At 43.6% G+C, this 27,310-nt stretch overlaps 1 protein-coding gene across 1 annotated transcript in view; it reads left to right on the plus strand.

The window, feature by feature from the left end:
• The first annotated feature begins 6,443 nt into the window (after window positions 1-6,443).
• Window positions 6,444-27,310, plus strand: part of LOC119178608 (uncharacterized) — a 97,635-nt gene continuing 76,768 nt past the window's right edge. Inside the window, exons 1-9 of the mRNA XM_075883552.1 lie at window positions 6,444-6,640; window positions 10,716-10,807; window positions 11,316-11,405; window positions 15,557-15,675; window positions 16,464-16,580; window positions 17,568-17,652; window positions 17,837-17,904; window positions 22,732-22,788; window positions 26,119-26,258. Of these exons, the coding sequence (XP_075739667.1) occupies window positions 6,594-6,640; window positions 10,716-10,807; window positions 11,316-11,405; window positions 15,557-15,675; window positions 16,464-16,580; window positions 17,568-17,652; window positions 17,837-17,904; window positions 22,732-22,788; window positions 26,119-26,258 (815 nt within the window). The 5' untranslated portion in view covers window positions 6,444-6,593. The remainder of the gene's footprint in view (window positions 6,641-10,715; window positions 10,808-11,315; window positions 11,406-15,556; window positions 15,676-16,463; window positions 16,581-17,567; window positions 17,653-17,836; window positions 17,905-22,731; window positions 22,789-26,118; window positions 26,259-27,310) is intronic.

The following is a 27,310-nucleotide window of genomic DNA, read 5'->3' on the forward strand; positions in this document are numbered from 1 at the left end:
AAAAAGGGAACGCACACAGCGTTGTGTGCGTTGCCTAGCTTCAGTGTGTCCTGTGTTTTTTCAAGCTGTTTCCCAATCATAACTCCCACCCTTTGGCTACGGGCTTGCTTGAGACACACCTATTGTTATATTTGTCCTCGCTAAAACACCCCCTTCGAATTTTATTTTTTGGGGGGGGGGAGCTATGGCTTTCCCTCTTGGCTATGGGCCAGGTCGGATGTGTACGTTACTTATTAAAGTGTGGGTTTATACAACATCAATAATGGCGGCCGAGATATCAACCAATGCTTCATTTCAAGACCGGTACTGATAAGGGGGGAGCCGTTGTGAGCAACATGTTATCACTTCATCTTCATTTATGCAGGCATGGCAAATCTCAGTGTGTTGTTTCGGATCTTTCAAGGACGCCGGGTATGAAAGGGGCCACTTGCCCTTCCGGCAAAACTTTTTTTACAGCGAAAGCTATTATGAAATCACAACTCGGGTCACGCCCGGCATCGTAAGGGTCTTGATTGATATGTGGGGTTTAACGTCCCAAAACCACTATATGATTATGAGAGACGCCGTAGTGGAGGGCTCCGGAAATTTAGACCACCTGGGGTTCTTTAACGTGCACCCAAATCTGAGCACACGGGCCTACAACATTTCCGCCTCCATCGGAAATGCAGCCGCCGCAGCCGGGATTCGAACCCGCGCCCTGCGGGTCAGCAGCCGAGTACCTTACCCACTAGACCACCGCGGCGGGGCCATCGTAAGGGTCTGCCGCCACTAGTGTCGGTAGCCCCTATCGCACGAAATAGAAACCTAGAACCAAGGACACAGACTCCAACCCGGGTGCGCTGAGTGCCAGCTCAGTATTCCACCACTGAGCCACACCGGTGCGTGGGACTTGTTCGCAAACTTGTCTTAGGCAGGCTTGATGCCGGAAAAGGAATCGCATTAATATGAGTAAAAAATCGTTTTAGAAAAGCAAAAGAAAAGCCAGGCGTCACGCAATGCGAATAGCGTAACGAGTGGGTCGTCCAATGCTCCAATCCATTAGAAAAGCTTGTTCGGGATCACCTATTAACTGCGGCGCATACCCACTTTAGGCATAATTCCTCATCGTGGTCAGCCACTGCATGGACTATTCGCACAAAATGCTTTGCAAGTGTTTAGCCGATAACACGCTTCTCAGAAGAATGACGAGGGATAGCATAGTGAATGACGGCATACAACCCAGAAATTATTACCAATAATGCCGTAGTGGGTACCCAGCAAGTGTGCTTGCAGCAGTTACCCAATGAGGGTTTAGAAAAACCTATCAAAGCCGCTCTTATAGCTTTCACTGAGACTGTGCTGCGCCTTCCGCGCAGGCCTGGCGTTTTTTTTTTTACGTTCAGGGTTTTTATTTCAACCATGTCGTTCTTGAATGTTTTTGCGCGAGTGCACATATATACGCACATACGAAGTGTACGCCCAAGACTCTCCCAACACCACTGTTGGGACTCGGGAGTAATCAAGCGTAACGTTGCTTCCAGCGCTCTCACTGAACGTCGCACACACTAAGGGCACGCCATACAGGACCTTTTCTCATATAAACATAACATTTGGTGCCATTTACTTTCACCTTGGCAGCAGAGTGGCGTCACAGTACATGAATTGTGTTTTTAAGACGTTTCGCGACATTCGGTACTTTATGCGTTTTCAATATGCCCGCGCTCTACAACTCATTGTCAGTGTAGAACAATTTTTGGTTTATTTTAAACGTTTTATTGCATAAACAACGTCTTTATAATTTATTTCAATGCTGTCGACATACTAAGGTGAGGCACGGGTGTGTATTTGCATTTTGAAAGCCTCGTCACTTCGCATAAATCAAGGCCTCCTCTAAAAAAATGCCTGTGGCATCACACGCTTTTGAAAAATTTCTCATAGTTTGGTAATTTTTCCGCAAGGAGCGCTCGGAGCCAACATTACTACTTTTGCTAGGTTCAGAAGAGGCGTAATCGCAAAAACATGACTGTGTTGCCTCCGAGACGGCACTAGACATTTTTTTTTTTTTAATCTTAGAGGCTGCAAGGTTTAATGCGGTCGCTGCACCAAGCGCTCACAGCCGACCCTGTTCGAGAGAGTGGTGGAGAAGAGAACAGGACAAGGATATAACCAACGGAGGAATGACGATAGTTATAGCGCGAGAACAAAACGACGACACAGAGACAAGAAGGACACGAAAGACACGAGCGCTTCGTGTCCTTCTTGTCTTTGTGTCGTGGTTTTGTTCTCGCGCTATAACTATTGTCATGCCATACCAACTAGCCCAAGCTGCCACACTTCCACGGAGGAAGGTGATATAACCTCTATGGAACAGAAAACGGTCGGGAACCAGATCTTCGGCTCAAGTCGCAGGCATCTTTCTAAAGGATACATTGCATAAACAACGCCTCCTCTAGAAGATGCCTGCCGCATGAGAAGAAAAACGGCTGCCACACCCTTTCTCTCCTTTATTTTAGAATGTTCTCGGTCGCTAGCGTCACCTGTGGCGGACGGTGCAACAACACAACACTTTGCATAGCCTCCGAAATAGTGGTGCACAGTTGCAGGTCTCGAACAACTGTCGACTGGCGTGCTCCTATGGGCCGCAGATGAAAAACGCCTAGCCGTAATGGATAGATGAATGGATAGATGAATATGGCTGTACCCTTTAGATCGGGCGGTGGCTAGCCCCACTAAGCCGTAATACTTAACGTACCAAAAACTACATTTTTTTTAAGTGAGTGTGAGGATTAGTACTTTGCAGTGGAGGGTTTAATTTTCACTCGTGCCTTGACTTTAGCCACCAATCAGATAACCTCCTTCTAGTTAAGGCTATCCGCTTAAAGTCTATTTTGCCCTCCCGGTCCCTAAACCCCATTGCTTTGAAAAACTCTGCGCCATCATCCTGAACTATAGGGGGCAGCCCTTTACAGAACATTATCAAGTGTTCGGCAGTTTCTTCTTCCTCTCCACACGCACTGCATACTGTGTCTACCTCTTCGTATTTGGCCCGATAAGTCTTGGTTCGCAGTACTCCCGTCCTGGCCTCAAACAGTCGAGAACTACCCCGAGTATTATCATAGATCCTTTCCTTGGCAATTTTCTGCTTAAAAGTTCGATAGATCTCTAGTGCGGACTTCTTAATCATGCCCATTCTCCACATGTCAGTCTCCGTTTCCTTCACTTTCTTTTTAACCGATAGTTCTTTTTGGTTTGGCCACTGCTGTTTTCTAAGTATTTACCAGTCAATTTCCTGGTTCGCTTCCTCCATTTTATATCGACATTCTTCATGTACAAGTAGCTGAAAACCTTCCTAGCCCAACGCTCCTCCCCCATTTCTCTCAATCGCTTCTCAAATTTTATCTTGCTGCTAGCTTTCCTGCCCTCAAATGATGTCCATCCCATATCACCTTGTACTCCCTGATTTGGTGTATTCCCGTGAGCTCCTAAAGCAAGCCTACCTATTACACGTTGCTTAATTTCTAATTTTGCTTGAACTTCTGATCTCATGCACAAGACCGCATTGCCAAATGTCAGACCAGGAACCATGACCCCTTTCCATATTCCTCTCACAACATCATACCTATTGTAATTCCACAGTGCCTTATTTTTCATCACTGCTGCATTCCTGTTACCTTTAGTCGTCACGTATATTTCGTGTTCCCTCAGGTACTCGGTCTCATTGCTTATCCATAAGCCCAGATATTTTTATTCATCTGTTATCTCTAGCGTGACCTCCTTTATTCTAAGCTCACTACCTTCATTGTCATTGAAAATCATGACTGCTGATTTTTCCTCACTGAATGTAAAATCTAACCTACCTCCCTCATTACCGCAGATGTCCATCAATCTCTGCAAATATTCCTTGTTGTTGGCCATTAGCACTATATCATCTGCGTACATTAATGCTGGTAGTGCCTGATCAATGAGTTTTCCTTGTTTGACTAAAGAGAGGTTGAAGCCCAGTCCACTTCCCTCTAATTTGGCCTCTAATCCTTGTAGGTACATCATGAACAATAAGGGTGACAGGGGACACCCCTGCCTAAGCCCCCGTTTTACCTCTGCAGGCTTGGATACCTGTTTTTCCCACTTTATAACTACCTTGTTACCTTTAGAGATATCCTTTAAAAGATTAGTGACTACATGTTCCACGCCTAGTGTGTCCAGTATTCCCCACAATTCCTCTTGAACCACGCTATCGTACGCTCCCTTGATATCCAAAAATGCTAGCCACAGGGGCCTGTGTTCCTTTTCTGCTATTTCGGTGCACTGTGTCAGTGAGAACAGATTGTCTTCCAACCTCCTGTGTTTCCGAAACCCATTCTGCAGTTCCCCCAGCACCCCCTCGTCCTCTATCCATGCCTGCAGTCTTTCCTTTATAATCGGCATCGCCAGCCTGTAGACCACTGATGTCACTGTTATAGGACGGTAGTTGTTTATGTCAGCTTTGTCCCCCTTTCCTTTATAGATCATGCTCATCCTGCTAAGTTTCCATCCATCGGGAACTTCACCATCGATTATTATTTTGCTCACTGCCTCTCTCAAAGCCTGCTTAGACTTCGGACCTAATGTCTTTATCAGCATAATTGGAATGCCATCTGGGCCTGTTGATGTACTACTAGGAACCCTTTTCTCAGCCCTTTCCCACACTGGTTGTGAAAATGAAGCCGTTGTACCACTTGATTCGTCCTGGATGGATGGATGGATGCATATGGCTGTACCCTTTAGATCGGGTGGTGGCTAGCGCCACCAAGCCGTAATACCTAATGAACCAAAAACTATATTTATTTTTTTTCCTTAAAAAGTGAGTTTGAGGATTCGTACTTTGCAGTGAAGAGTTTAATTTTCACTCATGTCTTGACTTTAGCCACCAATCAGATAACCTCCTTCTGGTTAAGTCTACCCGCTTAAAGTTTATTTTGCCCTCCCGGTCCCTAAACCCCAGAGCTTTGAAAAACTCTGCGCCATCATCCTGAACTATAGGGTGAAGCCCTTTACAGAACATTATCAAGTGTTCGGCAGTTTCTTCTTCCTCTCCACACGCACTGCATACTGTGTCTACCCCTTCGTATTTGGCCCGATATGTCTTGGTTCGCAGTACTCCCGTCCTGGCCTCAAACAGTAGAGAACTACCCCGAGTATTATCATAGATCCTTTCCTTGGCAATTTCCTGCTTAAAAGTTCGATAGATCTCTAGTGCAGACTTCTTAATCATGCCCATTCTCCACATGTCAGTCTCCGTTTCCTTCACTTTCTTCTTAACCGATAGTTCTTTTTGGTTTGGCCACCTGCTGTTTTCTAAGTATTTACCAGTCAACTTCCTGGTTCGCTTCCTCCATTTTGTATCGACATTCTTTATGTACAAGTAGCTGAAAACCTTCCTAGCCTCCCCCATTTCTCTCGATCGTTTCTCAAATTTTATCTTGCTGCTAGCTTCCCTGCCCTCAAATGATGTCCATCCCATATCACCTTGTACTCCCTGATTTGGTGTATTCCCGTGAGCTCCTAAAGCCAGCCTACCTATTCCACGTTGCTTAATTTCTAATCTTGCTTGAACTTCTGATCTCATGCACAAGACCGCATTGCCGAACGTCAGCCCAGGAACCATGACCCCTTTCCATATTCCTCTCACAACATCATACCTATTGTAATTCCACAGTGCCCTATTTTTCATGACTGCTGCATTCCTGTTTCCTTTAGTCGTCACGTATATTTCGTGTTCCCTCAGATACTCGGTCCCATTGCTTATCCATACGCCCAGATATTTGTATTTATCTGTTATCTCTAGCGTGACCTCCTGTATTCTAAGCTCACTATCTTCGTTGTCATTGAAAATCATGACCGCTGATTTTTCCTTACTGAATCTAAAATCTAACCTATCTCCCTCATTACCGCAGATGTCCATCAATCTCTGCGAATCTTCCTTGTTGTTGGCCATTAGCACTATATCATCTGCGTACATCAATGCTGGTAGTGCCTGATCAATAAGTTTTCCTTGTTTGACTAAAGAGAGGTTGAAGCCCAGTCCACTTTCCTCTAATTTTGCCTCTAATCCTTGTAGGTACATCATGAATAATAAGGGTGACAGGGGGCACCCCTGCCTAAGCCCCCGTTTTACCTCTGCAGGCTTGGATACCTGTTTTTCCTTGTCTCGGTCGCGAGCGCTACTGCGCGGCACTTGCTCAAAACTGAAAGCAGGCCAACTCCGCTGGGAGCGCGAGCCATTCCCCAGGCATTGTTTAGAGGAGGCGTTGGCATAAATATAAAAAAATGTTAACATTCAAGTTATTACCTATAAGACACTAAAAATTTTTTTTATGGTAAACTAAAAATGTTTAATAGTTTATTTGTTTATTACGTAGATGAATAAACGTAAAATGTGTTGCTTTCTTCGGAGCTGCTGTGACGTCATTTGCTGCCCTCTTTCAAACGGTCAGAGCTGGTCGCTCTGGTCGGAGGTTGTGCACATTTGAACGGTGTTGCTGCTTTTCGTTCGGATGTCCTAACCTGGAAAGGCCGTTTTCCTTAGTGCGTGGTCTTTTATTGACTCCACCGCCGGGAACTGAAGTGCCAATACGATGTCGAACATCAAGGTGGCAGTGAGGGTCAGGCCGCCGATTGAGAGGTGAGTTGGTACTTAGCGAACCTTGCCGCCGTGCTCACGCTAAGGTTTCGACAAATTGTTCACTGCTTGCTGTACGAGCCGTCGTTGCGTCTGTCACTCCCATTGTGCTACTTGAAAATTGCATGACGTGCTACGTAAATAATGAACGCTGGAACTGCATCGACTTCGCAGCATAACTGTCAACCACGGCACCGGGTTGTAAGCGAACCTAGCCATGTCGGCACGATAGCCGCATCTGCAGGTAAAAAGTTGGTAACTACGACTTTGACGGAGGCACAGTAAATTAATTGACGTGGTCGACGTTTGGCAGTCATGTTCGGCTTAGGTAGTGGGATCGAATGTCGGCTGCATTTCCGATGGAGGCGGAAATGCTGTAGGCCTGTTTGTTTAGATTTGGGTGCACGTTCAAGAACTCCAGGTGGTCAAAATTTCCGGAGCCCTCAACTTCGGCGTCTCTCATAATCATATGGTGGTTTTGGGACGTTAAACTCCACATATCAACGTTCGGCTGAGGTCACAGTGTCATAGCCAGTGGGTGGGACTCCAGGCCCGTGACCCTCGAATTTTTTTTTTTTTCGTCATTTATACTTAGCGCAAAAATGACCATTTGCCAGCCTGGTCCCCACTTTAGATGAGGAAAGTGCCCTCCCTCTTAAAAAAATTCTGCTTGAAACCCTGGCTTATGATAGTAAATGCTTAGAAATTGGGGCTGCTGGCGTATGTGCACCCTCTCTCGTAACTGTTGCTGGCGTCTGAGCCACAGAATGGCCGTAATTCGAAATTCAGCCATGTGCTCGGAAAGCTAGACTGCGCCGCTTGGATGAGACCACTCTGGGAGCACAAGATTCAGGAACCTTAGCATGTGCGTTGTGGCTTGCATAAGGTCACAAAAGCCCTATTGACTCTGAACGACCACTGGACTTTGTCGTTGCTTGTGAACTGCTAACATGTGTTGCGTTGAAAGCATAGTTTGCCGCTAAAGAACACCCACACAAAATCGGGAAACCGTCCCTGCATTTCGGGAGCAGCTTGGTTTTGTGATGTCACTCATTCAACTGATCTAACTGGCTTGTCGGCTAAGGGGGGGGGGGGGGGGAGTCGTGGCAGAGATCAACCGGACAAATGTGAAGTGTGGCATGTGTGATATACCATGTGCCGCCACACTATTGTGAACTGTGGAGCTTGTTCCGCATGTGTGAAATGTGGCGCTTGTTCTGCTCAGAGACAAAGTTGAATAGAAAAAGCATGGCTTGAAAAAAGGCTGTCCTATTGTCACTGTTGGAGCATAAGTTATGCTACAAATGATTCACTCTAGCTGCAGTGAAACTGCTGAACCATTTCGGGCACTGTTTGTAGACTTTGTACATACAGAAACATTGATTGGATACTTTCAGGAAGATGCGTGTTGAAGCTCCTGATGAAAACAAAAGCCGTTGTGTTTGGGTGCACATTGCAATATTGTTCTTAAAGAATACTTGTGATAGCTCATTTTGCAATGGCTAAAGCTGCGTGATCTTATCAGTGCTTTTTGGGAATTGTACTTGTGCAAGTCCATGAGGCCACTTCATGACAGGACTGTCGTAGCAGTTCGCCAACTGATCATTGTGTTCATGTTATTGCTAACTGTGTAGTTTATCCTAAGCCATTTGAAGAACTTGCAGTAATAGTTGTATACAGTTTAGTGTTCTTGTAAAAAAAAGAGGGCAATAGTCTTGCTGCGCTAATGTAAGATATGAGCCAAAATAAACAGTACATATGCCTCTCATTAAACTAGGTTGTTTAAACTAGCTAACCAAGACGTGTGGTAAACTCAATAAGTGCATCACAGCACAGCTGATGGCACTACCAGCATGTCGCAGACCGACATTCCTTTCCCTCCGTCCGCACCGCCAACAAAGGCGTGGAGAGGAAAGGGGAACCGGTCCCCAAGTCTGCCAAGTTGAACGAACAATAAAGTTAGTTGGTACTGAGACTCTCAGCAACACGCTTCGTCTCTGTGTGACTCGCACGTTGTGCACGTATTTACGTCTTCAGTTTGCTGCGCCTGTTTTCGTTCAATTGGTATTGTTGTTCAAGATCCCCTCGTCTTCAGCGTCGTGCTCGTATTTGCACAGAAGCACGTGCAGTGACACGTGCTTCTTCTGCAGTAGCGCATTTGTGCGACCATCTCCATACATCTGGTGCACGTGTTGTAATACAGCACGTGCATCGCATGCAATGAGAGAAGGGATGCAGCTGTAGTGCACACATAAAACATGACATTGCCGCGATGAACTAGTTTCTGCCACAGGAGTGCTTGAGGCATGGTGCACGTACACCAGCTGGCTGAGGTTGTGTTTATAAAATTCATGAAACGCACACTGTATTTCGTACGAGGTCTGTTAGAAAAGTATCCGACCTTATTTTTTTGCGAGGACCTGATGGATTTGAAGCTTGCATCAGCTGACTCTGAACCTTCGAGCTCATGCGGGAAATTTTTTTCCGCCTGCCAATAGCATCAGTCGCTGAGATGCAGCGTTTGAGTGAGGTAGTGTGCAGTGCTCTCGTCGGTTAATTGCAAGAAAAATGACGAAGTGACTGGAGCAGCGCTACTGCATCAAGTTTTGCTAGAAACTGGGCTAGAGCCAATTGGGAATCATAGGGACCATCAAGACAGCTTTTGGTGACGACTCAATGAGCCGCACACAGATTAAGGAGTGCTATTACTGGGTTAATGATGACTGCACGACGGTGGAAAGCGAGCCACGCTTCAGTTCACCATCTACATGGCAAAATGGCCGGGTCATTGCTGAAGTGAACACTGTGGTGATGCGAGACCATTGTGCGACTATCCGGGAAATTGCAGAAAAGGTGGGTGAAATTTGTGCCAGAACTGCTCATGGTGGAGCAAAAGCAACTTCGTGTCTGTCTCACAGGGCACGCTGGATTTCACAGTGATCCTAATTTCATAAACACCATTATCACTTGGGTGTATGGGTACGATTCGGGAACCAAATCCTAGTCGTCCCAATGAAGCGTTCCACGTCAAGACCAAAGAAAGCCCGCCAAATGTTCAGCAATGTTAAAGTGATGCTGAGTGCTTCCTTTGGCTCCCGTGGGGTGGTACACCGTGATTATGCACCCCAGGGTCAAACAATCACCAAAGAGTACTTACTGCAGGGATATCCTTCATTTCTTACTTGATGCTGTGTGGCACAAGAGACCTGAGGTATTGGCTAACAAAAAATTCGTGCATCCATGACGACAATGCTCCTGCACGTTCCTCACACTTGGCTCACACTATTTTGGCAGAAATCCACTACTGTAGTTCAACAGGCTCCTTACTCTACTGATATGGCTCCCTGCGACTTCTGACTGTTTGCCAAATTCAAGAGTACATTTAAAGGAGAATGATTTCAGACAAGGAATTACATTATGGCTGCAATGACAGCTGAGCTAAACTCCATTCTGAAAGAGGCCTTCTCAGAATGCTTCCAACATTGGCAGCACCACTGGGAGAAGTGTGTGGAGTCCCAAGGGGACTGCTTTGAGGGAGATTAGGTTTTCAACGCTCCAATCATGGCGTTTTTTTTTTTTTTCTTTCACCAAAGGTCGAATAATTTTCTAACAGACCTCATATGTATTATCACGTGGTGCTCATGGTTAAAGGAGTAAAAATGAGATGCAACAGAGCAAGAACTTCAACATAAAAAATAGATGTGAAATTTCGCGCGAACGTGTACTTGCAAAAATAGTCGCTACGCAAAAATAATGCAACATAAAAAAAAAGCGGAGTGTTATAGTTTTTAACCTTCGACTGTACAGCGAAATCAAATTACAAAATTGCTCTGTTTCTTCTCTAATAGCGTAGAACTTCAAAGGTTTGATAGCCAATCATACATGAACCATATGATAAATGCCTCAAGCAAAAAAGAGGCAAGCGTAGTTCAATCTCCCAAATCTGGACTACTGTGTATGGTCAAATCGGGCAGACAAGATGTGAATACATTGAATAAAACTGCGGGATCATTATTCTAAAGTCTTACACTTTCATAATGCACTTGCTTGTCTTGCCCATAAACTTTTTCTCTTCCAGGGAGATCAAGAATGGCGAGAAGCCCATCTGGAAGACACGGGACAATACAATATATATGGAGTCTGGAAAAATCAACACGTTTCACACATTCGGTTGGTTTTTCTCTTTTTTTTTCTCTTTTTTGTTACAGCTTTAGTACAGAAACTTGTGCAGGCCTGCATGTTTTATTTGTGTAGGGGCATTTTTTTGTTCACAAGTTGCACTTGTTTCTGCACATACTTGTTTCAAGTGAAAACAAGATGGAAGCTTAACGTGATAAAAAGTCGTTGCGCCGGGATGTTTGCTGGAGCCAGTGTTTGAGCAAAAATACTTGTCTTTGCCAGTGCAGAGGTTGCTCTGCTTGTGTCACAGCATAGTAATAGTATGCTTGATTCATTCAAAAGTTTGCGTTGACTAATCTTTAAGCCATAGCATAGCCCTTTCCGGGAGAGCAAGTTTGCTTTTAGTCTACTCATCTCTCGAAGTCTGTTGGAATGAAATTAAAATGAGCATTTAGAAAATTTGGTCAGTGTGCATTAGTGTTCATACCTGGAAAAGAAATTTTGTCATAGCTTGAGTTGATTTGCTACTTTTATGTTTTTCCCCCCTGCCAATCAACAGACCATATTTTTGACTCCAGCAGCACCAATCTTCAGGTCTACCAACAGTACTGCCATCCAATTGTGGAGTCCGTCATGCTTGGCTTCAATGGTGAGACCCACAATGCGTAGTGTGAACCAGGAGGGCCTTTCCTGTGGCATGTTTATTTTCTCATAGGCAGCGCTTTTTGAAGAGAAGTCATGGAAGGATTAGGGGTGGAAGATGGGCGGCATCAATTACATTGCACTTACATCGGTGAAAAGTAGTTTTTTTTAATGTTCAGTATAGGTTTGTGCTATCGAAATGTAAAAGTGTGGTACCAACGTACAAACTACGCCTTGCATAACTTTTGAAACTAAATTTCAAGCTTTCCAACATGACTTGCTGGCTCATCTCGCTGTATACAGGGTTTGTGTAAGAGGTACTCGAAAAATCGTTGGAAAAATACTTTCATGAAGTTATTGCTACAGTGCCAGGCCCCAGAAACTGGGCGCTAGTTTCGGTTTCAAGGAAAATGCAGGCTCGTAGTGGTTGTCGGTCATCCTAACATCCGGTTGAACGGAGTGAGGTTGATGTGAATGTTCGCATTTATTGGCTTTCATAAGTTTTTGCAAATAAAAAAAAATTCGATACCCTTGTGAAAAACTTCTCTTTTGGTTATGGGTTTTTTCTTATTCCTTATTTTGTGAATTTTAAATCAGGCGATCGCCTGATTTAAAATTCACAAAATGCAAGCGCTACAAAAGCTTTGTCAATCACTTCTCGCACTACGAAGCCTGGGAAGTGATTGAAGCGAGAAGTGATTGACTGGCGCGCGAGAAGTGATTGACTGGCGTTCATAGCGCTTGCCTCCGCTCCTCCTCGCTCAGTGATACTAGCAGTTGGATCGCGCTCAGTTATCACGCTTGGTTGACTTGTCAACTACAGCAAAGATAAAGTGGATATAAACAGCAAGTTGTGGCGGGCAGATAACGAAAGCCGCAGTGGGCTACACTGAACAAGTCAACCATGCATACGTCGAAGATGGCTTAATTGGGCAACACATGTTTTCCGCGGCTCTGCGGTGTGCTGACCTGGGGATTTCGAGTTCCGCAAAGGTTTTTCAGCGTTTCCTAAAGGCAACGGGTGAGCACAAGAATTTGGGTCCACTAGTTAAGTAGGTATTGATTTTGCACGAGTACATACGATTAAATCCAATTCTCTGCAAGCCTGACTGAACTGACGGAATTGCAATGTTGCTTCACTAATTGGTGAAGACGACAACCAAGCTCCTGTTTGTAAAGTGCCTTTATTGAAAGACTCGAATTCGAGTTGGCTCGGCTTCATTGTTCGTTTCTTTTACTTTTAGCATGTAGTTCAAATGATGTCAAGTAACTATAGGCTGCTTCCTGCTCATGACACTCTTGTAGCAGCGGTTTGAAATTTTGCGAGTCTTTACTCTAATAGTGTCACTCAAATAGACATTTTGGGCTAAATTCTTCTAAACATTATTAGAGATTACGTCGATGGAGCCAATGTTTTGAAAAAGAAACTTCTCTTCCTCAAGGCAATACTGTTGCCCTGGCGAGGACAAGTCAATTTGCCGAAACACTGTTTCCAGCGGCATTCTTTCTCAAAAAACTTGTGATCGCTTCAAGCCTCTTCTTGACTCTGAACTTCAATCTCGTTTTGTACTCAAGTTCTGTAAGAAAACTATGCGCGCCGTCACAGCAAACATGATTAAGTCTAATATGAAGTGTCCTACTCTCAATTGTTAATTTTCGCATTAATTTAGATATTCTGGATTCAACGTTTGCTCATTATGTCCATATATCAGTTGTAAGTTAAAGCTGTCTTTATAGATTGACACTTTCACACTACGTGTATGTTTTTTTTATACAAAGTGTGCAACAAAGAGTTCATTTTATTTGAGCCGATCGAGTTTCGTCTTACTGGGAAATCAATCAGCTTAACTTTCACCTCTTCAGAAAACAGGAACGAAAAAGTTGAGCAAAAGAAGGTAAACAAAATTTTACGAATAGCTGCATCTCCCAAGCAGCCCGTGGACCTGAAAGAAGGCACGAGCGTATTTCGCTTGCATCGAAGCGGGAAAGGAGGGCTTCCGCGACAACGCTCCTCCTCTCAATATTTCATCCTTTCCCTCTATTTGAGGATCTTACCAGTGACGTCATGAAAGGAACTTTCTGTTCGTGATTTATCTCTAGTTGGATGCCCGGCAACCGCCAGTGGTAAATGCGGCGCTGTCGAGAGCAAATACATGGGAAATATACGAAGTTTCCACCCCCTGACAGTGCCTCAAAAGTCGTCATAGTGGACGCCCTCAGCGTTGATACACCTCTGCCAGCATATTTTTCACGACTTGGAGGCAAATTGCGTTCCTAAATAAGTACCAACATGATTTTGATGTGCCCCAAAATTTACATTCTTTGGTTTTGTGATATTCACTATCCACGCTCCATGCACAAGAACACACTAGAACCTGACATGAGTAAGATATTTTGCTCTCATTTTAGTTTATCACCCAGCATCCGTAAGCCATTCCCACTGCAATGTACATTATCACGTTGAGCCAACACAGTCCACTGGGTTTTCGAAGTCTGAGCCCTGCATGTAGCCAAAATGGCAAAAATCACCGTCGAACTCACTGGACCACATTTTTCTTATGGTTTTTAATGTGAACCAGGCACAACCGACCACAAATGACTGAGCTGGTGCTAGTGCTTTTTCGCAAGTTGCAGCCTTCCATGGTGCCAGACTTGTGTTGACACATTACTACAAGCTACCTTCTTGATACCGAAAGTGCCTCGAGAGGAACTCTGGGGTGTTTTTTATATTCACCAATTTCAGTAAAACTTTGAACATGTGTTCTCGTCGGTACCGTGGCGATATGTGCCAAATTATAGAAACCCTTAGTCATTCAGTTTTTTAGAAAACAAATTTTAAATTTATTATTAGATTCTGGACTCTAACGTGTAAATGCCGGTCACCCTTTGGATGTGATGTAAGTGCCTACTCTATTTCAGAAACCCTGCCTTTGCCGGCAGACTGATGCAGCACGTGCTTTCTTCTCTGAGGCGGCGACGACACAAGCACTGTTCAGTTTTGTCAGTGGCATACAGAGTATTAGGTATCCTTGACATCGAGTTTTATAATATTTAAGTCAGATGCTTCCACACTCAGATGGTAGCTGCAATTATCGCTGAACTTGTCACTGGTAAGTTCAGACGAGCTGGCACAGCTTGATTCCGCATCGGCTGATATTGCAAACTTGCCTTTCACGCATCAGAAAAGGCATGTTAGCAATGTTTACACCTTGGCCAGCTGTGACAGGGTGTAGCGAATTTCGTGATGTCATCCAATATCCACCATGAAGGACGGAGCAGCTCCCTGTTTGGGTTTCTGTTTTGACTCGTTCGTTACTTAAATAAAATTATTGAATATTGCCTGGGCAAAATTAACCACCCCAGCTGTTGCAGGACTTTCAATACTACGGTATTTGAAAACAGCATTATGTCAGTATGGTAGAAAATGCACTGGAGTTCCCCTCCAAGGCTGCGGTGTTAAAAATATGTGCAATGCATTCCCAACACTGTATTGAGAGTTCTCATCACCAGTGTTTTTATGTAGAGCAACAAGCCGAAAATATTTATTTCGCGTCTGTACTACTTTGAGGGCATGTGTATAAGCTGCCTTGACAGCACCTTGTGTTTCATGGTGGTGTCCTTTGAAAGAGGATATTAGTTTTGGGAATAGTAAATATGTAGTCTGCTGGTGCGAAGTGGCAACTGTAGGAGTGTTAGGAAGTTATCATGATGTTGTTCATCATGACTGTTCACTTACAGCCAAAATGCAATGTTTGGGCTAACAGCTGCCTTCCTCATTTTTAGTGAACCAGTGTTGAGCACTGGCACTTACCCAATATTCATGGCACATGCCTGTTGATTATGATGATACATTTTGATAGGGTGCACAGATTATGGCTAGCTTAACCCTGTTAAAACGCCCCCTAGCCTGTATGAATGCTTGCAGCAGCCGGCTGGTGCTTGGCGCGTCTTGGAAGTCTCATCTTCCACCACAGCACATGCTTAGTACGAGCATGCTGTGACCTAAAATCATGCCGGGAAAAAAAATTTGCTCACGATACTTTTTATACGGTCCCTGAGATATCTCTGGGATATTGGGAAGTTGTCGATGTACCAGCAGATGTGCTTCTGCATCTGAATGCATGTGTTAAAACTTGCACTCGCTCATTGCTTTTTCAGGGACCATCTTTGCGTTTGGTCAGACGGCCTCTGGCAAGACTCACACTATGATGGGAAGCAGCAGCCAGCCTGGACTTATCCCCTTAACCATTGATGCTATTTTCGACATCATTCAAAATGTGAGTCTCTCAAAATGAGCTTTTGTTGCTTGGCCATTCGATGAACGCTGACTCTCAAGTTCACAGCAAAACTTTAAGACTGCGCCAAAAGCTTAATTTCAAATACCATTAATATGAAAGAGCTTTCATGCAAAATTTTAAGTGAGGTATATGCGCAGGGCTGTCGTGAAAATCATTCGCCTGTCATGATGTTCAGTGGCTATAGGCTTCTCATTGCTTCCATTTTTGAAATATTTTACTAATATAGTGAGCAATACATTTTTTGTTTTTATTTAACTGTTAATACATCATATTCAGACAGTTATTTGCTTTCTATTTAGCCAGTTAATATTTGTGGTAATGAATCGTGGTATGTCTGCTCTGTCAAGCCGGTTTTTCTTGTTACCTTTGTCAATCTTCTGGTACACATGCTTGTTTTCAATCATTCTACAACCTTTATTTAATCTGCATAAACAATTCGGTACGATTGAGATGCGCAAATGCACGCTGTTTTTTACCAAGCAAAGGGCCGAAGTGTCCTTAAGAAATGGGGAAGGCGGTTGCATGAATCGAGTAGAACTTGTTTAGGGGTGCTGAAATTTTTTATAAATGTGCTTAGTTTACAGCCAGTGCCTGGCGTTGTTCTGTATATCATTTGTGATGTTAGGAGGTTTAGCTAGATCCAGCCCATCTGTACAAGCAATTACACTGCCATGGCTCTGATAGAGCAAATGGTCTTGTAAATACTAATACAATGACGCTATTGTTGAAAGTGTTTGGTAACCAGAATGTGCATTTTCTGTTCACAGATGCCAGAACGGGAGTACTTGGTACGAATCTCGTACATTGAAATCTACAATGAAAACGTCCTGGATCTTCTGGACAAAGACTACGGGAAAAAAAATCTCCAGATTAGGGAAAATTTGGTGAGTGGTCACAGTTCAAAATGAAATGAACATTATAGAATGTCTTGCCATTTATAGGGGCAATGTTTTAACCAGCAATATCTATGGAAGCTACAATGCTGGTAGTGACTTCTTGTAAAGCAACTTAATCTAGGTGCACAGAGTAATGATAACAGCAAGGACTTATTACATTCTGCTTTATTGCTGGTGCATAATGTCTATTGCAACAAAAATGTCGGCTTTTTTGTTTTCCTCAACAAGGCCTCTGAGAACAAAAGCATATGAAATGCATATTTGTAAAAGAGTCACTATAAAGTGCTATTGCCATTACTACTGTTGTTGATAGCTTTGGTAATCTATTGGCCATAACACCCAATTTTCTCGAATATACTGTGTTATGCGTGTTAATCTTAGTTCCTTGGGTGTTCACAAACTTGCTGGCGAAATTTCAGTGCATTTGGTTAAGTGCTTAATTTAAAATATATAGACACAAACGTGTCTCAAGAGTCTGACAATACTGGCACACTCACGAGCAGTGGTGTAACATGTTGCTTTCGGTGCAAGCATCTGCATTACGGCCCACAATTTCGTTTCAAGGTCCGCTAAGCGCACAACAAAGTTATTTCAGCGCTCTGCAGCCAGACATCGAAAATTGAACTACGGTACTTGTAGCAGCTCAAACATGGGTAGATGACTACTACACTGCATGAAGAAAATTTCACACATGCCATGGCCAAACGGTAGATGCCGGCAGTAGACGGAGTTTCTAGCCGGTAACTCCTCAGGCTCTGAAATATTTTTTTTTACTTTTCATTTCTCACTGATGTTCAGGCTCAAAAGAACTTCTACTTCTATATTTCACTTGATATCGCAGTTTGGTTGGCGACTGTGTTGTGGTTCCTCTAACAGTAATGGTTTTACCTACAAGCACAAATTCAATGGCCCCGAGCGCATCTGTGCAACTTTATTCGAGCTTGTTTTACATTTTAGTGCTTTCTCTGTTCGTAGGATGGCCAAGCTGTTATATCCGACTTGACAGAGGTTGCAGTTAGCTCTAAAGAAGAGATCATGTCCGTGATGAATGGCGGCGAAAGTAAGTCTTTTCTCATGCATTTCGCATGCCCAGTACGCGTGAGGCTCTAGTGGCATTGAGGATAATATGTGTTCTACTGCTATAATGTTTGTACTGTATCTGTGGTAGCTTTTTTGGTGTAGTTTCCAGTTTGCACGAAAAGGACGAAGCGTTCGCCTCAAATTCTCCCATTGAACTTTCCCAGGTCTCCGCCACGTGGCCAGCACCGAAGCAAACCAGCGAAGTTCCCGGTCGCACGCGATATTTAGGATGGTGAGTTTACCTCCTGAAATGGTAACCAGTGTGCTAACTTTGTATCTGTGACGAGTAAGGATTTTGAAATTGCATGTTGGTTCCCACTGTAATAGCAGTGCATGTCGTCTCAATAAACACCTGCAATAGACTATTGTTATGGCAGCTCGTAGGTAATTATCACAAGTCCGCCGCACTTGTGTACTCGTTTTTTTTACCCCTGTGAAAGAGGTTAAACATCTGTAGTAACATGTGCTTGTACTCTCATTTCATTATTGTTCCATCAATTTATTTAAAGATTTACATATACTTTATCTACTCATGCAGATTGTTATAGCGCCCCGCCGCGGTGGTCTAGTGGCTAAGGTACTCGGCTGCTGACCCGTAGGTCGCGGGTTCGAATCCCGGCTGCGGCGGCTGCATTTCCGATGGAGGTGGAAATGTTGTAGGCCCATGTGCTCAGATTTGGGTGCACGTTAAAGAACCCCAGGTGGTCGAAATTTCCGGAGCCCTCCACTACGGCATCTCTCATAATCATATAGTGGTTTTGGGACGTTAAACCCCACATATCAATCAAATCAGATTGTTATAGCGAAAGAACAGAACGACGACAAAGGGACAAGACGACGAGCGCTCTTCTTCTTGCCCCTTTGTCATCATTCTGTTCTCCCACTGTACCAACTAGCCCGGACCGCCACACTTCTAAGCTACTATTGCCATTGCACATAAACTGGTAGCTTGCTTGTTTTGGCAATTCAATTTGTAGAATCCTCTCATTTCGATAAAGGATCAACAGGAAAAGGAGAAATGGCATCCACCTGCTGTAGCACAAGGCTACAAGGAACTCTACGCTGATTCCTAGTAAAAATCCTCCCACCACACTCGTATAACGCAGATTTGATTTGCCATATTCTGCGTCCATGTTCTTTATTTGTCAACTAGTTTGCCCTGCTGTTGCCTGTTCTTAGCCTCCCGGTTAGCAATTGGAGGATCCACCGCCCCAGATAGACGTTCACTCATGTTAAACTCGCAGACCAGGATGAATTTTAGGGGCGAGGCACCTTAGGTCTGATCCACGTCAGTCTTGGGGGGGGGGATTCGCCGTTGATGTGTGTCACAAAAAAAAAATTGAAGAGCAGACTAACACCAATCATAATTTTGACAGAACAATGTAAAATGTCTAGAAGCACAAACTTATTATATACCGTATTTATTTGCATTATTCTCGCACTTCTTTTTTTTAGCGGGAAACCGATGAAAAGTTCGGGAGTGCAGGAATTACGCAAGGGAAATTTGTGAAGTGGAAAAAAAAACAAGAAAAAATGAAGTGGCTGTAAATCTGGATTCTCATGCTAGCAACTAAATTTAAGAAGCTAAGCTTTGAGAAGTACTTATCGAGACTTACCTTAAAGGGACACTAAAGGCAACTATTAAGTCGACGTTGATTGTTGAAATAGCAGGCCAGAAATCACATGGTGTCACTTTTGTGCCAAGGAAAGTCTTGTTTTAAAATAAAATCACGTTTTAACGGTCCGCATCGGGAAAGCGCACTTCAAGTTACCCGCCTCAAGAAGTGGACCATGTCATGTCCCTGTTGCCATGAACAACATTGCCCGGCTTTACTGCGCGGCCGCCAACACTGGTATTTATTTATTTTGATTTATTTCGATTATTCATTTCGATTACCCTCAGGTCACATAAAAGCGTTACAAAGGGTTTGGGCAATACAACAAAAAAATGCAGTAAAAATAGAACATAAAAATACAAGTCAGCGAGAATACATGTTTAACAAAAAAAAAAGTTATTTAAGGCACATAGCATAATCTGTCAGTGCAGCTTTGAATGATGCGTTTTCAATGCAGGAGATAGAGAAAGGAAGGCGGTTTTGCTCGCCGCTGGTTTTTGGCAGAAAGGAGACGGAAAAAACATTAGTGCGACAGAGAGGAGTGAAAACTTTATTCTCATGATCAAGACGTGACGATATTTATGACGGTTGTAATATGAGCTCCTGTTTAATTGAATTGTTCAAGTTTAGAGTTTTTTGGAAAAGGCATAGACGAGAAATTTTTCTTCTAAGCTGCAAATAAAGTAGTCTGAGATCTGATTTTATTAATGAAAAGCTAACGAAACGCTGATGAAAAGCAGCAGAACGCAAGCAACGGAAACCACAGCAGCAACAACAGCCATTGAATAATTTCCTGCCATTGACACATAAATAGCAGACGTGTTTTGGTGCAACTGGGTGCCTCTAGATGGCACGACCTGTCCAGCTTAACCACGCAAAAATTGAATTTTTAAACTGCTCGCGCCATTCCCCATGTAACGTCCAACGGTTCTTTTTTCTATGGATCAAACAGAAATGAACAAGCAGCATTTTATTGCACCTCTTGATGCACGGAAGGTTTTCTATTTAGTGCGGCTAGATCGATTACAATTGATTAATTGTAGGCAGTTTGTTTGACGTCATCGGGAACATATTGAAAATGTCCTACTGTGGCGCATGTATTCTTATGCATTTACCTTAATTTCTCAGTAAGTATGGCGCTGCCGTTTATAATATTGTCGTTTTGGATGTTGTCATACATTGAGCTTTCACTGTGACAAGAATTCTTGTTTGACTTTAGTGTCCCTTTAACAATAACAACACAGGTTCAACTCAAGGCAAGGTTTATTTGAGACACAAAAGCTGCAAGCAATTAGTAGTTTCAGAATATCGTACGCAAAGCTTGCGGGCGTAGCATGAGCCTTAGTCACTCAACGGGAGCCCATAAAAGGTTAGCGTACGGCGTTAACCTTGGGCTGATGACCATCTTACATGGAATCGTCTGTAGTTACCTTCGGATGAAAAAAAAGTTCACGAAAGTCCAAGCGCGTCGTGTGGCTTTCAGCTGCTCATGCTGCTGTCGCCAGTAGGGAACACAAAACCCGCCGAGTCTAAAGTGCCTGCCAGCGGCCCTGTTGTCGTTTAGTGCACGATCAATCATTCTCAATTCGAAAGCAGCCATGTAGCTTCTGTATCACCCCATAGCTTAACAACAGCGTAACCACAGAACTAACACAACGTACACTTACACGCTGCAACGTGCACAGGCCATGTTGGCTTAGCTTGGCTTGGGGCTTTCTGCATTGATAGTTGTTCTAAAGCTTAAGAAATGGTGCCAGGTTGTCGTGCACTATCATTATTAGTGGTCGGAAGGAGCAGACGACTCTATGGCTGCAATTTTCAGGAGTGCGATAATTAGTCGCGGAAAAAAAATATACATATATAGTATTTTTGTTGGGCAATGCAGGGGGGTACGAGAATTTTGCGAGCGCGAGGATTACGCGATTAAATACGATACTAGTCGGCAACTTCAACGTGCACTCGCGCAGAAATTCCCAATATCTATTCATGCCGTTCATGGATGGATATAAACTGTAAATTGCTTGTGGCACATACCAGCTAATGGGAATTTAAAACAAAAGATGTTTACAGTGGATGAAGAACAATCATAAATGTGACAAAACATAAAGCACCTACAAGAAGAAACTCTTTATACTAGTCGGCGACTTCAAAGTAGACATTATGGGCCTTAGCACCAGCTTTGCTGGCGACTCATCATGCGACATTGTCACTTGTTACATAATATGGGGCAATACAGGAGTAACATGCTGTTACTCGCTCTTAAGATTCCCAGAGCTGTACCCACTCATCATGATTAACTTTGGGAAGACTCGTCAATTTTTTTTCACCAACTAGGATGCACTCGTTTTTGAGAAATTCACACGGACATCTTTGTAGCCTCGCTTTGCAACAGGTGACCCCCACCAAACCTTTTTTGTTGTTGTTATTGTTGTTGTTATTAATTGTTGCTTTATGTGACCGAAATAATTGTCAAGTAACTTGCTAAAAACTGATCTGAAATTGCAAGAAGACACACAAGGGTGAACAGAACAAATAATTTGCCATTCTACCAGAAAGTCTCGTTTTCAAAAAAGGTGAGCCACTGAAGAAGTAGTCCTGCCGTGGTGGTCTAGTGGCTAAGGTTCTTGGATGCTGACCCGCAGGTCGTGGGATCGAATCCTTGCTGCTGCGGCTGCATTTTCGATGGAGGCGAAAACGCTGTAGGCCTGGAGCTCAGATTTGGATGCATGTCGAAGAACCCCAGATGTTCGAAACTTCTGGAGCTCTCCGCTACGGTGTCTCTCATAATGTCATGGTGGTTTTGGGTCGTTGAACCCCACTTATCAATTGACTGAAAAAGTAGACCCATATCAGTACTGTCGCGTATTCTGACAGTGAAGAGCACATTTTTCTCTTCACCGTCGATCAAATGATTGAACTCGTTGATGAGTGGATCGGTGCCAAGAAAAATGTCGCTTGCCAGGGTCATTGGCTGGTACCGATTTCTTGTGACACGCATCAACTTTTTGTACATTTGTCATTGTTCATTCCAGCATTATCAGTAAAGCTAGTCGAAATTGCAGAATGGACTCATTCATATGCATTCTCATAACCTGCGCAGAACACTCAAACATTGGAGGAAGTTTCCATACACCCGCACATAACCTCCACTGAGCAATGATAAGACCCCGAAGAGTTTGACAGGGAATCCCGATCTTCAGGATGAGAACTACACATGTCAGTCCATTTTCTCGGGGACCACTGGAAAGTAAGACATGATCCAGGAATTAGTAACATGTGGTAACGGTTGCCTGAGGCAGGTTGTAAGTGGGACTTGTGTTTCAAGGTAGAAGTGTCGGGGAATGTAACGAATAGAAAAGCATTTAAAGGGTTTCAATGTGTGTGTACCTGAGTCTTGGTTTCCAACTTTTTTCCAAGTACAGTTTTTTCTTGTTTGAATGCAGGTGATCGAAAGCAGTCTCAGGGATGGATCAGATGGTGCCGTCTCAGTGGGCCAATTGGTGAGCCTTCTTCATCCTTTCAAAAAAAGTAACAAATTTGCAGGCCTGTGCGGTACGTGCTGCACAGGCACAGCGAAAGCTCGAAGACTGGCTTTTCTTGAACATTTTTAAAACTCTCTTGTATAGGCTTGTGAAATAGTGAAATTTAGGTTCGAAACGAATGGCGATTTTGGTCAAATTATTTTGAATCGAACTCAAATAGTTTATATATCGCATACTATAAAGAAAAATGGGCATACTTGTCATGACCTAACTGACATGCACAATATTTTTTTCAGAAATTGATACAAGGCCTGTGCAAATGCCATTCTTGGCATCAAAGAAAGCACGAACAACTGAATAGTAGCAGAATTAGATTTTTGGCAGAATACAAGTGATAGCTTGTAAAACAAAATTTCTTATACTTTGAACATATAAGTCGGTATAACAAGCTTTCAAACTTACAAAAATGAATTGATGTGAGGCTAATGTCCTCATTTAACCTTGAAGTGGGGCTTCACGGCAGTGTGGATTTCTTTTGAGTGGGTGCTTTCACGGCTTAGCACCTCTCTACTGCAGCGAAACCACCTCCACAGGCTGTCACGTGCGGACTAATATGCATGCATTTGTTCGATTCGAATTATTCGAAATTTTCAATAACTTAAATTTGGTTCAAAGCGAAATCAAATACTTCATTATTCATTCACATATTTCGAACTATTAGAATATTCACACTGGCCTACTCTTGTAGAAACTACTACAAGTACACTTGCATGGTACCTACATTACCAATCATCTCAATTATTGTGGAGTCGGGAAGTGTGCACTGTTCTATTAACATTTGTCATTTTTTGGAGAAGTGAGGTACCTGCTACACATCTGCTAGACATTGTGCACACTTTGTTGATACTGTGGCTGATGACAATGAAGAATTACCTCTGAACCTTTTGAAATAGGTTGGAAGCATTCAACGACCCACTCCTTACGAAATTCGCATTGTGTGTTGCCAGCGTATTATTTTACTCTTTGTGAATGCTTTATTACACATTTTAACCTGTTGACGAACAGGAAGTCTGCATAGGATCAGTTTGTAACGGTGTTTCAAACACAAGGGTGGCTCTGTGATAAAATAGTCGAATCTCATTATTTCAAACACACTTAATTCGAACTTCCGTTTAATTCGATCTCACGATGAGGTCCCGTCAAAGCTATGTGTATTCCAATGAGCGAAAACGCCAGGTAATTTGAACGCCCAAGCACTTCCGACGGTTCATTCGAACATACCGCGCTCCCAAAAGGCTCTCAGTCCCCCGCCCAATCCCGCGGCGGCACTTGCGACACCTCAATCCTGCTGGCGAAGGAGATGAAAAGCAAAAAAAAGGCTGCGGTGGAATGTTTGCTCTCTTCCAAATACCGATCTGCGGCGCGCCCAAGTCGCGCTTCTCCCTTTTCCGTCCCTGCCATGTAAAGACCCTCCTCCTTCCAACGCCGCGTGCGAAGAGAGAGAAAAAAAAAAAAGCCGTCGCTGGGTTGAATAAATGTGTGGTTGAAAGAAAGAAAAAAGGCACTATCTTCTGCAGCCCTTGCCCCTTGCGGGAGCATGGCGCTGCGCCTTCAGGGGGTGTCTCTCACACACCGGTGCCACGCTTCCCCCTTTTCCTTCCCTGCCACGTAACCCTTCTTTCAAGAAGAGGGCAAAAAAAAAAAGCTGCCGTGAAGTGTTGGTTTTCTCTCAAATACCGATCTGCTTCTCTCTGTGTGGAGACGCTCCTCTTTTCTTGTCACGTGCTGGCCATGATGCTGCGGCTGGGTAGCGGAGAGCGGGAGGCTCCTGCACGCAGCAGTCGTTGTTGTCATCGTCTTTAGAAAGTGTCCGAAGTGTTTAGAAAGTGTTTAGAAGTTGCCCGCAGCGCTTGGACTTCGCGTGCAACTTCTCTTACCAGGAAAATGCTGGCCCCGCCGCGGTGGTATAGTGGCTAAGGTACTCGGCTGCTGACCCGCAGGTCGCGGGTTCGATTCCCGGCTGCGGCGGCTGCATTTCCGATGGAGGCGGAAATGTTGTAGGCCCGTGTGCTCAGATTTGGGCGCACGTTAAAGAACCCCAGGTGGTCAAAATTTCCGGAGCCCTCCACTACGGCGTCTCTCATAATCATATGGTGGTTTTGGGACGTTAAACCCCACAAATCAATCAATCAACCAGGAGAATGCTGAAGCCGAAGAAGAAATGCTTTGCAAGCTGCGTGCAAAATTGACTCGCTGCAAAGCAAACGTGTGCAGATGCGCATCACCAATTACTTCAATGAATAACGGATGTCCTGTGATTTGTTGAGCTATCAAACTTCCCCCTCGTTTGATAGCTCAACGCTCATGCCCCACTGCATGGAGCGCCCTCCGTTTATTTAGCTTTCATTAATTCGAACTTCTTTTAATTCGAACAAAATTTTTGGGCCCCTTCGAGTTCGAATTATCAAGATTCGACTGTGCCGGGCTGTCATACAGATGGTCCAGGGTTGCATTCGATTTGATTTTGGTATTTTCTAGTCATTCTGTTTTTTCTTATTTCGCAGATAGTGGTTACAAACACCAGGAGGGTTAATGTATTTGCACAAAATGCATAGCTTATGGTAAACTTTAGGGATGGGCGAATATTTGGCCGCTGCGAATATTTGCAGTATTCGAAGTAAACGAATATGTGTATATACTATAACCTCACATTCAACTTTTTGTAAAGGTGGTTTCACTGCAGTGCAGCAATAAACCAGCCGACCAGGCAAAGATTTCACTGCTGGTAAGCAAAATTTGAAGGTTAAAGAAGGTTAAATGGGCATATTACCTTCAACTCAGTTATGCCTAAAGTCTGAAGGAGCGTTGTAAGGGTTTATGTGCACAAAGTATACTAATTTTTAACAGAACATATTGTACCAGTTACGACTTGCATCATACTGCTATTCAAGTCTTGCTATTGTTCAAAGTTGCTTCCACTTCCCTTCAAACGAAAAGTGATGTGCACACATGCCTGGTTCAAGTGCAAGTTAGTTGGGTCATAACAAGGATGCTCCCTTCTTAACAAAAAACTGAATTATACTGTTCAAACAATTCGATTTGAAATTATTCAACCAAATCTATATTCACGTTGAACTTCAAATTTATTGTTTGTCTATCTTTAGTAAACTAAATGGAAACTTGATGTGATTTATATGGAAACCTTATAGAATTCTTGCCTTTCTCTCTTTCATCATCTCCAGAGACGCTATATTAATTTTGGCCTTGGCAGATGCGCTGATCGAGGCAGCCATTTGCATTGCTTGAGTGGCTCATATAACCCGGAATCCGTTTGCTCTTTTTGCGCAGAACCTGGTGGACCTGGCAGGCTCGGAACGATCGGAGCAGTGTGGGGACAGTGTAGGAGAACGTTTTCGAGAAAGCTCCCGCATCAATGTCTCTCTCTCGTTCCTCACACAAGTAATTTCCAAACTCAGCCGAGGAGAAAGGTAACGACATAATTAGTACTAACCTGTAATGTATTGGTGACTAGGGTCTTCTCTGTAGAGTTATGTCACACAATTGGATTGTTTTGGGAAATCCAGCTTCAGTTGCTGCAAAGAACCTTAAAATTTAGAGCTTCCGGGTTACTGTTGAGGCTTTCGGAAGCACTTTTATGATTTATGATAAAGATATGTTTTCGGTTACAGCATTATTCTCGATCAACAAGGCCATGTTGGTTTCACTGTGGTCCGCATGCTCTCCCATCGGACTTACCGGCTACAGCTGATGGGTAGAAAATTGCTTGCCATTAAACTGGCTAACAAAAAAGTTATGTGGATGCGATGGCATGTGTTGAAGAGGACTCGAAAGCATATGCATCTCGAATTAGAATATTTGTCCTGCGCCACAGGCACTATTGCAGAAAGTCACAGTGATAAGGATTGCAGCTTGCACATTGCTTTTACGCAAAATAAAAACGAGATTTGTCGACTCATCTAGTAATTTAGTGTTTTGACGTAATAGGCATTTAATAGTTCGATGACTTGAAATATGTTTTTGCACTCTGCAAAGGTGAGCTTCGCATTACATTGTGCATCAGAATAGCACACCTTAGAACTGGTTATAAGGGTCATTATGAAAACTGCCTTCCGCTTCAGTGTGATGGTTTTTTGCTTGCTTTGTTGCCGCACCCATTATGCTAGGAAACTGGTGGAACAGCAACACTGTTGCAGGAGGAAGAGCGAGAACATTTCCTTTAACAGTAATGGAAGTGCTGCTCCAAAGTGCACCAAAAAAGAATTGCTGCTTCAAACAGTAATTTTTTTTACTAATTGCTGCCGATGTGCTCCAAAATGACACCGAGAGAATGAGAATGACACACTTTTGCTGTTTGACCGACTTGTAAGTGCTAATGAAACTGTAAAAAATCTGTGTACTATGATCCCAGTGCAGCATTATCGGCTGTGATCTCATTTGTGCAACAATCAGCATATTAAGCATATACTAGTAGCTCATTTGGCTGTCCTTTTTTTCAACTAGGTTTGCAGGCTAATAAAGG

This window comes from Rhipicephalus microplus, unplaced genomic scaffold, assembly GCF_043290135.1.
Source record: "Rhipicephalus microplus isolate Deutch F79 unplaced genomic scaffold, USDA_Rmic scaffold_18, whole genome shotgun sequence".
NCBI classification, from domain to species: domain Eukaryota; kingdom Metazoa; phylum Arthropoda; class Arachnida; order Ixodida; family Ixodidae; genus Rhipicephalus; species Rhipicephalus microplus.